General features: G+C 48.2%; 2 protein-coding genes across 2 annotated transcripts; one reads left to right on the top strand and one right to left on the bottom strand.

Annotated features, from left to right (window-relative positions):
* The first annotated feature begins 462 nt into the window (after window positions 1-462).
* Window positions 463-2,717, top strand: LOC119431691 (uncharacterized). The gene is made up of 3 exons (XM_037699170.2): window positions 463-735; window positions 1,330-1,398; window positions 1,642-2,717. Exons 1-3 carry the CDS (start codon window positions 651-653, stop codon window positions 2,343-2,345), a joined length of 858 nt encoding a protein of 285 aa, XP_037555098.1. The 5' UTR covers window positions 463-650; the 3' UTR covers window positions 2,346-2,717.
* Window positions 2,545-4,973, bottom strand: LOC119466281 (putative nuclease HARBI1). Its single transcript, XM_037726758.2, has 4 exons — window positions 4,863-4,973; window positions 4,665-4,807; window positions 3,613-3,781; window positions 2,545-3,237 (listed from the first exon to the last, which is right to left on the bottom strand). Exons 3-4 carry the CDS (start codon window positions 3,757-3,759, stop codon window positions 2,545-2,547), a joined length of 840 nt encoding a protein of 279 aa, XP_037582686.2. The 5' UTR covers window positions 3,760-3,781; window positions 4,665-4,807; window positions 4,863-4,973.
* Window positions 4,974-12,246: the final 7,273 nt, after the last annotated feature.

Genomic DNA, 12,246 nt, shown 5'->3' on the forward strand with positions numbered 1-12,246 from the left:
GAGCGACTATCTGGACGTCAACCAACCTCTGCTTTGCTTTATCTATGTACCCGACGCGTTAGGCCACTGGGTATCCGGTGCATGTTGAGCTTCGGGTCACTGGTTCAAACTCGCCCGCGTCGGCCTCAATCGATGGCACCGCAATGCAAAAACGCTCGTGTACTTAGAAATAAGCGTACCTTATAAGACCACTTATAACGTAACCGCTTATAGTGCAGGACCTGATATAGTACCGTCTTTTTAGACTCCCGTTAATTTTCCTTAGCACTTCATGTATACGCGTACCGCTTACAGTGCAGCCGCCTGAGACGAAATACTGGTTATAATGCGGCTTCCACGGGAAAATCTCGCAGACAAGGGCGGTAGCGAGCACGCTTCTCAACGAGGTGCGCCACCGATGGGAGTGGAGATCAACGAGGGCGATGCGGAGGAGGAGCATGAGACGTGGAGCTTGTGTCTAATGGCGTATTCGGTTGGCCGCTCTGGTCCTCTGGCTCAGAGTCTGCAGATGCGAGCGAGCCCGCAATCTGAGCGGGAGACGCAGTGTACCAACCGAATGCATGAGCGATCTCGGAGCAGCGCGCCGGTGGCGCCACTGCGCAGGCAGCGCGGGAAGCCGCCGTGTAAACATTCTTGTGCGACAGTGACAAATGGCGTCGTCCAGTTCAGATGTGCTTGACCGCAGCGACGGCTCTCTCAGCCCAGCGCAGTCACTCTTCCTCACCATGTATGACGGTAAGTTGAGCGGAAGCTTTCGAAAGAAGTTTTTTGTTCGTCAAGTGTTTGGAACTGTGCTGCAGCCCCTTCGCGCGTGTTGTACAAGGAGCGCGCCGCTAGTGAAACTTTGTACCGGCACCTTGCTTTTTAGGCGCCTGTATATCTCGCTAACGTGAATTCCAGTTTATAATATTAGGGTACACTAACAGCTTTAGCTCGGAAGCTTCATGTACTAGCAGTAGGCGTAACACCCGCTGTGTGTGTTATCTGCTGCTCCTGTAAGGCGCGTGCGCTGGTTTTCAGCACTGCTTACATTTCATTCGAAGTCGTCTGCTAGTGTGTTTCGCCGATTAAGCCTTCTTCATTAATGGATGCCATGAGTGACACTGGCGTTTTCGCATGTATCGCCACTGCTACACCACCAGCACGGAAAGAAAACTGCGACAGTTGGAATTGAACTTCGTCTGCGTAATTGAGCAGCTTATAATTCATTTTCCGCTGAGTGTATGCGCTTCGTAGAACGCGTCCTGTGTAGGAACACGCGTTTACATCAGATGCTCGTGACTCCTAATAATTATTAATACCGTGTCATTCAACTATCTTTTATCACAGGTAACGCACCAAGCCCAGTCTTGCTTGGGGAAGCCACCACTGCTGCCAGCGAGAACAGCCCGTCTTCCGGTAGGTGTAATGACGTTGCAACGCTTTTTCTTTCTCATTGTTGTAGGCTGAATTCAAACAGCCAGGCCTTGTGACCCTAATGTCACAAGGTTTTGCTTACTGTTCTCCTGCAGTGACAATTATTAAAATGCTTGCATGTCCATTTACTCCCCTCACTTGCTTTGCTAGTACATAAAATATTCGAGCATTTGCAAAAATATTACTAATGTTATAACCCGGCTTTTCTTTTTCTCCTGTAAACAGGACCATGGGGAGAAGGCGAGACAAGGCTGTTATTAAACCTTTATGCACACTACTCAACCAAAGTAGGCCCCATGAAAAAATTCCGCTGCAAGCGTGCTATGTACGAGTATATTTCTAAGGAAATTCTTCAGATCCTGAATATTTACAGGACTCCGACACAGTGCGAGTCACGATTCAAGACAATTGCAAAGCGAAAGAAAGATGAAGACACTAATAACAAAACATCAGGCCATTCCCGCTGCCAGGTGTCGTATGAAGAAGAATTTGCGGCAATAAGGGCAGCAGATGACAGCATACAGCCCGAAGTTCTTCGTGGTGTGCACTCCGTGACATACAAGACATCTCAATCTGCTCAAGGTGCCAAGGATCCCGCCAACATTCTTACAGGTGCTGCCAACATTCCTATAGGAGCTGACTGTGCTGACCTGTCAGGCAACTCTGAATTTCTCGACGCCCCTTCAAGCGTAGTTACCGACTCTGCACCAAAAAGAAAGGGAACACACAAGGCAGGCCGTCCTAATGCAGGTCGAATGATGCACATGAAGTATTTCTTTGAGCACATGCAAATAATAAATGAAGAGCGAGAAGCAAAAAGGGAAGAGAGAGAGAAAAGACGAGAGGAAAGGCACCAAGAGCTGCTCAAACTCCACAGGGAGCACATCGCTGCATTGAAAGACCTTGCAGCAAAAGAAGACAACATGTGAAGCGTGGCATATACAAGTTCATGCCTCTGTATGTCATGTGCAATAAAATTTGTCTTTGCTATGACATCAATTTGTGTGAAACTTGCACACTTCAGAAAAGAGAAAAAATGTTTCAGGATTAGTAAACCGAGTAAAGCACTAACATTCTTTCTGGTTCAAGATAAATGACCAACAATTCCTTTATTTTCTCCCTCGTTACCTACAGCTGCCCCACCAAAGCATTTCTTTTCAATTCACCCAGACGGCGAAGCACACTTTCACGGTCAGTCTGTGGCTGCCTGTTAGCAGCCAACTCTGCGCGGTCCTGTCTGATGCGCAGCAGTGTATCCTGGCTTCTTTCTTCCCTCTCTTCGTCGGTCAACAGATCCTCCACATCTATATCGCCATTGTCGAGGCATATGTTGTGGAGCACGCAGCATCCTACAATGAACTGTGTTATTTTGTCAACTGTGGTGAATTCGATGTAGCGAAGCTGACGAAACCTCTGCTTTAATAAGGCGAATGCATTTTCAATGACTACCCTTGTAGATGCATGGCAAGTATTGTACTTGCTCTTTGCTTGCGTCATGTTGCCATAATTCTTAAACGGCGTAAGAAGGTGTTCCCTAATTGGGTAGGCGGCATCTCCAAGGATGTGATACCTGTTCACCTGGCAAAGTGTGGGCAAATCTTGCTGAACAGTTGATAGTTTCAGCACACGACCATCATGAACCTTGCTTGGTGGGCCAGTAAAGACGTCTTGGAACCTGCCTTTGGAGTTGCAGATGCCCTGCATTGTTAATGACACCTGGTCATGCCTGTTTATATAGGTAGACCTTGTCTTGTTCACTGGGCAGCGCATGGGAATATAGGTGCCATCGATACACCCTATTACATTCGGAAACCCTGCAAGCTGCAAAAAGAAAAAGTCATTGCGAAGTCAGAATAAACCATAAAGAACATACATAATGAAGGCTAGAAAAATATTTTACAACAGCACATTAGTTCCCGCTGTCAATCTAATGGTAATGCACTAATTAGAAGTGAGAATTAGTGCTTATCATTGAAGCCATGTCATTTTGCAATTATATCTCGTGCATTGGTCATTTTGCACAAGTTGGTGTACAGTCCCTTTTATTATTATTGCTGTTTACAACTTGTCAACAAAAAAAGGAGTTCTGTATTATTTCGAAAGGCGTGCTTCTTCATGCATATTTGATTGTTTTCCCTTAACATACTTCATGTTGAAATGCAGATAAAAATATAAGAAGGCAAAATAACAGCTCACATTCTCGAATTCCCTGGCTAATGCCTCTTTGTCCATTCCAAAGTATATGACGTCTGGGGCAATGGCACAAAGAAAGCCGAGCACCCTATCAATCACAGCAAACTGCGTAGACTCTGCCATGTTGAAAAGCACAGCAACCTCCCTCATTGAGGCCTTGTTGACAGCATACCTAGAAAATATTTTCATATGAGTTGTTATGCTTGACCATTACATGGAAAGATTGTCATGCTTAATTTACATGAAAGTACGGAGAGCAGCTACTTGCAGAAAGAAGTGCCCTGCATCTAATATAGTTCTACATGTGGTAACAAACAGGAGCTACTCCATGTGTGTGCAAACTCCACAGCTGACTTATTTGGCCTCTATTGAGACCACAGCGGGCGCCTATATATGAAGTTAGGAAATTCGCAGGCGCAAGTTGGAATCAGCTAGCGCAAGACAGGGGTAATTGGAGATCGCAGGGAGAGGCCTTGGTCCTGCAGTGGACATAAATATAGGCTGATGATGATATATAGTGCAGGTAAACCAAGATTTGGTCCCATTATTGAACAACTAAAATAAAACAATTTAAAACTGCAAGCACAAATCGCATGATCTTTACATGCCTCTGTGTTCGAGTGTGCATTACATGGGTCTGGAACCAGCCCATTGCTACTCGATTTGTGCTGTGTTGTGGTTTGGGGTATGACGAGTATTTCTGTATGCCATTACGTGCATCAACAGAACATAAAACAGCACGTGTTTGCATTGTTATCAATAAGGTAAAGCAGCGTCTGCTCAAACTGATTAAAACAGCAAATTAGAATAAGGATCGCCATATGCTTAATAGGCACCAGGCTCGACATGCTTGTTAGCCGCCTTGTTGAACATCTACTGGAAAGCGAAGAGCTTCTTCTGTCTTTTTTTATATTAACTACTTTTTTCACGATGAATGGAGACAGTGATGATCCTACTCCAAACAAAAAGTTCAGAGAAGCTTGCTGATTATATTGCTGCTTGTACTACACTGGATCTTCAACTCAGCATACAAATCAGAAATGCGGTTCATTCACCAGAGAAATGAGAGAATGTGCTCCTCTGCCGATTTGACGGGCACACCGCCATGGTTCCTGTCAGACGGAAAACATTCCGACGCTTCGAACTGTTTGACCAGCTGGTTACAGGCTGATCGCGGGAGGCGGAAGTTGCTGCGAAACTGTAGAAGAACATTAGGTGAGTTCACTTTGCCTTGCGGCCGAACTTAATGTTACCTGTTTGTCGGAATAATCGCTGACTACCTTCTGAACATAGCCTTTGACCTTCGGCACTTCAAGATGCTCGGCGAACAACTCGGCGAACTTGTTTGCATAAATGTGGCGGTCGTCGTCGTCGGAGCTGCTAGCTTCAAGGCCCTCGGTTGCGAGGTGCTCTAAAAGCATCACTGATGATTCTTGCGCCTTTCGTAGCCGCCTTCGTTTCGACATGGTGCAATTATGCTTTCCTGGATATAAATTGACGGGAGCGACACACGAAAACACCACGAACACAACGCAACAAACCCGCACGACGCTCCGAAACTCCCGACGGCGAAAATGTGCGCCGGCGCTGTCACCTGTCGGCAACCGCGTCAAACCGCGGCGGTTAGTATCACGTGACACTGCTCTCGGCCAGATCGCGCCAACGTTCTCTCTAGCAAGTCAGAGCGGTTGGGAGCGCTCTGAGTCAGAGGCTGGCGCTCTGAAAGAACCATCCGAACGTAGTCCGAGCGCTCGACTTCTACCACCCGAACGCGTGGCCACTTTTCAGAGCCCTCTAGAGCGCTCGAAAACGACCATCCGAATACACCATAAGGGTGATAAAATCGTCACCGCGCGCCGTATGTGCGAGTGAAAGCTCGCGGGGGGCGCGCGCCTTCACGGATGGCGAACGCACAGAGGAGAGCACACGCGACTTCCATGGCGCGAAAGGCCGTAGGGTATGCGAGGAAGGGAGGGAGGGGGGGGGGGGGGCGACGCTGCGCTGCGGCACCAAATGTGTATCTTGCAACACATTGCAACGCAAGGGAAACTGGCGACGCTATCTCCCACGCGACAGGAGCAAAGCGGGAAGGCAGCGCGGGAGGGGGCGGGGGTGGCTTCTAATCTGCCAACAAATGCGTTTGCGCCTGTGCCGGCTGTCGGTGTTGTCGTACGCAACGTATCTTGAAAGCGATTTCCACACGGCTCTGACAAACCCAGTCGCACGTTTAGATTCTCGGATACGCGCGGCTGTTTGGGCTACATGTTTTGCATACGTGCAGGGATTGAAAATTGTTGTTTTGGTTAAAGGGTGGTACCGCTTATAATGCAGATATTCACGACTCCGGTGACTTACGTTATAAACGGTCTACACTCTAGCTCCCCGTGCGGGCAAAGTTTTTCAGCATTCCCACTCGACGGGGCGCCTCATAATGAGATACCGTGGTTCTAGCGCGCCAAACCGTCGATTTGTTTTTAGGGGCGAAGCTCCTTAGGGTGTGGGTCTGTCCCTCCTCTGTAGTAGTAGTCGTCGTAGTCGTCGTAGTAGGTAGCCACGTCTACTTTTATGAGAAAAAAAAAATTCCGAGAGTTGTGGCCGTAGCGGAATCGAACCATGGACCCCTCGCTTCTAAACGCGTGGCGCTAACCACTACGCCACGAAGCGCACATGGACAGACGCACCTAGATGGCAATAAATACCCAACATTAACGAAAGACTGCGCGTTTCTAACGCGTTTGTGCTAGCGCGTTACGGCCCGTGCAAGAAGCTGGTGTAAGACGCTGTGGTCTCTCCGCCTTACCCCCGTATTCATAAACGCTGATGGCGTCGGCAAACGCGGTGCACGTTCCGGCATGTGTAAACGGCTGCGTAAGACGCTGTGGCCTCTTCCCCTTAGAGTACTGCACGTTTCTAACGCGTTTGTGCTAGCGTCCCCTTAAGCGGGAGATGGTGCAATTATAATGAAGGGCGCTGTTATAAAATAGGAATGACGTCACATATGGTGCGTGTCATTGGTGGAAGTCAATCGTTCGATTTAGTGCGGCGAGACTGGGCGAATTACACGGAAGATTCACGGTTTACCGATGATTCCCTCCGGAGCTTCGCCCACTCATCATCATTCACCCCGTGGATATGCGGTGTTTATTTCCTTTTGGAACGGTACGTATACATGATGAAAGTTACTTTTCTTTTTCTCCCTATAGTGACGTAGCTATACTCTTACAGGCAGCGAGCATGAAAATAATTCTGCAGGATTACGCGCCAAAATCACGATATCATTACGGGAACGCCGTAGTAAGAGGCTCCAGAATAAATTTGACCACCTCGGCTTTTTAAGGTGTGTCCCCATCGAAATGGCCCGCTGCGGCTGTGATAACCATAGCAGTGCAACACCATAGCCACTAAAGCGACTGAAATCCCGAATGATAGCCGTCTCCCCTGGATGCATGTCACGTGACGCTGTTTTATGAGTGATTCACTGTCACTTATCATGTATGTGTAGCTCCTTATGCGGCTCTTTCACCTATTTCCGAGATGGGCGCGCATTCAGCGGTGACTGAATCGCTCTAAATTAGGACTTCAAAAAGGGCTACTCGCATTGGACTCACGGTTACAAACATGATACGGCGCCAACACAAGGGACAAAACTTGTTACTTGCGTTTTCGCTGCATTGTGGCTTCTTTTTTGCGGATTTCTGCGGTTTTAGTTTTCTTCGTTTGCTTATTGCTTCTGTATGTGGAAATATTCGGGCTATGTGCCGATAAAGATTTCAGTTTTAAGAAAAGCGCTCATTCAGTGCTTTTTCATTGTCACTTGTGTGAAACACCGAATTCTGATTCCAACCTTGAACAACACTGATTTCAGTGAGTTCTTCTTGTATCCATGAACAGCACGTAGTTTTGCTTGTAACCATGAACAGCGCTCAGTTCGGCTTCGAACCATAAACGCCGATTCAAAGGGCCCGTACTCTCACAACTACAGTGTACTAGAATCTTCTAGTACACTGTACTCACAACCGAGTGGCGGTGCGCTTCCGTCGCCGATCGTCAACTACATATATATATATATATATATATATATATATATGCCGCTATTATCGTATATAATTACGTATAATCTAAATGGAATATATAATAGCCATTATAGCTCTCAGAGTGGCGCGTCCCTAGTGTGCCAGCCTTGGGGCGTCTGATGCTTACACGATTTCGTGGAACTCTGAGGTAAGGCAGCGTCCCTCAATCTCACTCGCTTGTCGGGTCTGCGCGACAAAGCTGTGGCAGTGTGGGAGCAGGATGGCAGTCGTCTTCCTCGCTGGCGCTCGCGCCGCTGGGGTCAACAAAGCAAAGATGAACTGACTTACATCTATATACACCAATACTGCGGGTTGAAAATTTCTGATTAAAGGCTGTGTAGTCTACAAGAATTACTCAGTGAAATACAATCTCTTATCAAGGATCACCAACAACCAACATTCATCCTTCCAACATATATTTTAAATAGTAAAGCGAATAGCCTTCCAGAGCCGATCCACTATTCGCCTATATTGATAATTATGAGTTATGGTTGCTGTGCAATTGGTCATACCAGGCATCGAAACAAAATACTCGCGTTTGCGTCAATGAAGTGAATGGATTGGCAATAAATTTAGGGGCATCACTTGGGAGGCGAAATTCGTCTCGACGCTTGTGTTCGCGATATCTGAAAAGGGTTTCTTTCTTCACAGATAAAGCATTTTTGTAACTCGGAGAAGGAAAGCCACAGACACAACAAGTTCGCACCTAACTTGCATAACGAGATCTGCGAAGGCCAGTCTACCTGGGACGTCATCAGGCAGAACGAAGACTTCATGAGGTACGCGCACTTCTTGACGAGCAAGTCAGTGACGCAGTAACGTAGAAAGCTGGGCGAGTTGGAATTCACATATTATTGCGATAGCAATTATATGGGCACTTCAAGCGCATTTCTGCTGTCGCCGTCGCAGTCGTCGTCGCCATCGCCGTGAGGTTCCGTATAAAGTTCAAGGGCGATAAAATGATCGATGCGCGCCGTATGTGCGAGTGAAAGCGCGCGTGGGACGCGCGCTATCACGGAGAGCAAACTCACGGCGGACAGCAAGCGCGACTTTCGTCGCGCGATAGGCCATGGGAGCATGGAAGGGAGGGATGGGGGGCGGGGGGCGACGTTGTGCTGCGGCACCAAATGCCTATCTTGCAAACGGGAGCTAGGTGAACTAGCCACTCAGTCTCGCACGCGAAAGGAGGAAAGCGGAAAGGCAGCGTGGGAGGGAGGTGGGGGTGCAGCTTGTACTCTGCCAACAAAGCGCTTGAACTTTGCCCGGCTGTGGCGGTGGCCCGCACCGCATCTTGAAAGCGATCTCCACATGGCTCTGACCTTTGTATGCGCTGTGCATTCGCCGCTCAGTTTCCGTTGAAGCGATAGACCGCACGAACCTTCGCTACTGCGGCGGCTGCGCTTGGTGCCAACGTTTGGACAGTGGTTGTCCGCGGTCATCGAGTGTGATCTATTCACGTTTGCTTGTGCGCGCAGACATGACGCTTGTTAATTCAGTTAGCAAGCGAATGTGTCCAAGTTTATGCAGCCGATAAAACTACTATCCCTACTCCGAATAGCTCTCTACTAATTTGCTATCGGAACTGATGCTTCGCCATGCGGGCGAAACTGAGACATTTTTTTTTGTATCAGCGGGAAAAACGACGGCAACATAAAAAGGAAGGACAGCGCTCATCCTGTGTCATGGCTTCTTGCGCTGATTCAAAGAACAAATCGGTGACGCCCACACAAACCTAGCTTTAGCAAAATGGTCTTTGTGACCTGCTTGTGTCTTTTGCTATCATAGCCGTAAAGTTGCACGTTTGTAAGTTCATCACAGCAAGCTTAAATTTTCATATATATGTAAACGAACACAAGGGTCCAAGCTATACTTATGTGGTCAAGCTCCATCTCGCAGCACTGCGCCGTTCTGTCAGCTTGGCTGCCTTGTCGTTCGAGATGGTCTCTCCCGGCACGCGCACCCACCACGCGCACCAGCCACGCTCAATCCCGCGCTTTTCGGCCCCGCACACCGAGCACAAGCACCGAAAAGCCCGCGCATTTCACCTATCGGGCCCCGCACACCGAGCACAAACATTAAATTGTCGTCCTCCTACCACAACTTCACGAAGCTTTACAAAAAGACGCATTATCGTACTCGAAAAAGTACACGTGTACGAAGCTTGGACTGAGGTTGAGAAGCCGCCATGCTGTTTAGGTCCCGACATGCAATTTGAAGTAATTACCGGACTTTTTATATGTTCTAATGTGTAAGATCCATTTAGGCAGTCCGGAATCATAGCAGACGTCAAAATAAGACGTTTACAGCGTGGGCCGCGCACGCGTTTGTTTGGCCTGTGGAACACACACACACACATATCTATATAAGCATATCATAATAAGCCAACAAACTCTTATCAATCTGTATGTGGAACACCAAGGACAACACAGGGGGAAATTACTTGTACTTAATTGAATTAAAGAAATGATAAATAAATGAAAATGGATGAAAAAACAACTGTCCGCAGGTGGGGAACGAACCCACGTCTTCGCATTACGTGTGCGATGCTCTCACCATTGAGCTACGGCGGAACCGTTTTCCCTTCCACTTTCTGGGGTATTTATGTTTTACAAATAGAACTAACCCTGGGAGTGTTAGCCAGCGCCACCACTCACAAACCATAGGGCGGATGTGGAACATCCTTTCTGCCGCAGGCGTCACGAGCACGTGATCGTTTTGGGTGATGGCAACTGGACAATAAATCCGCATATGCTACCTGAAGGCATCATTGTTGCCGGATTCGAGCCCTCGTTATGTAGTGTGTATATATATATATATATATATATACATATATATATATATATTCATAAGACGCTAACAGACATATACACCAAGGACAACATCGGGCTAATTACTTGCACTTACTAATTGAATTTAATCGAAATGAAAAGGGGTAAAAAATCGTGCCGCAGGGGGGGACCGATCCCGGGTATTCGCATTATGCGTGACTTACCAATTGAGCAGCCGGGGCGCCGTTCTCCGATACACTTTCTGGGTTATTTATGTTTTACTACCAGAAGTTACCCTGCGAGCGTTAGCCAGCGCCAACACCCACGAACATTGACGGCGGATGCGGAACATGCTGCTGCAGGCGTCACGAGTACGTGATCTTTTTGGTTAAGGCAACTGGTCAATAAACCCACGCATGCTACCTGAAGGCATCAATGTTGCCGGTACCGGTTCATATATATATATATATATATATATATATATATATATATATATGTATGTCACTCACGGTATAAAGTTGTCGCTCAGTGCAAGACGTGCCGGCATGATTGCAACATGCACTCTATCGATTTCTCTACTGGTTGTCCGTTGTGCACATACCTTGCTACCGTTGCCTAACTAGGAGACGGCGTTGGGCACAGCGACTGGACAAGGGAGAAGAAAAGTTAGTGAGCGAGATATGTGTCTGCAAAGCGCATACGCTTTTATAAAAGCCGTGTAAACCCTAGGGTTACTCTCCGTCAATGCATTTTTGGTGGCAGCGCTGGTTACGGACATGCCCTGAACGCCACAGTATTGAGCAACAATCTAGTGATGCCCTCTCCACAGTTCCTAGACGTTTCCTTGTACGACGGCACTGTTCTGAGGGAGGCCGACCTGATACAGCTGCTCAACGTCATGACAGCTAACGGCTGAGACGATGCCAGAAAAGCGCAGGTACTAGTAGCCAGTCTGCGTGGCATAGCCACGGACTTGTATGCAACCTGTCATCTAGTCGTCACGAATATTTCAGGTTGGTGACGCGAATCCCATCCGATCGGTATGGCGAACCCTCATCAACACAGTTTCGCTTCGCTAGTCTGGGAGAACGACAGCTCAACCCAGGTGAGCCAATCCAGGAGCTGGTTGCCGATGTTGAACGACGCCACTATAGGCGTTTCTTTGAGCGTGGTGAACTTTTTCCCGACTGACGCTTTCATCGACGCGATACAAGAAGCAGATTTTAAGGTGAAACCCTTTAATGGCTTATACTCGCAGCGTCCAACGGTCCGTCCGTCCGTGCCTTGGAACAGTGCCAACTGTGGCCTCTCCCCCTCACACTCTCTCAGCAACCACGTGATGGCACAGCGTAGCATAGCAACAGTTGCACCGCCACAGCTGTGGCCTCTCCCCTTTGCACTCTCTCAAAAATCACGTGATTGCACAGCGGCGAGCGCGGCAACGCTCCTTCGTCAGACATCTCGTTGCCACAGTCGAGTTAGTCGGATGGCTCCCAAGCGCCCCTGATGATTCCACGGCAAGCGGTTCAGAGAAGCGCCCCAAGAATGTGGATTCCCCCGATACCAAACACCAGAAGAATAATGAGCGAATGCGCATGCGCCGTTAGTCAGTCGAATGGGCACAAGCTTTCGCCGCACACACTTTGGAATTTACAAAGTGTCCTTCGATATTTAGAGGCGAAGCACCTTAGAGCTGAGCCTTGTCCCCCCTCGTATTAGTTCATGGCTCTGGTCTGGATGGAGTCCGCTAGGGACGCTGCGGACCACAAGGTCTCCACGAGTGAAAGCCGACGAGA

Source organism: Dermacentor silvarum, chromosome 10 (assembly GCF_013339745.2).
Source record: "Dermacentor silvarum isolate Dsil-2018 chromosome 10, BIME_Dsil_1.4, whole genome shotgun sequence".
Lineage (NCBI taxonomy): Eukaryota > Metazoa > Arthropoda > Arachnida > Ixodida > Ixodidae > Dermacentor > Dermacentor silvarum.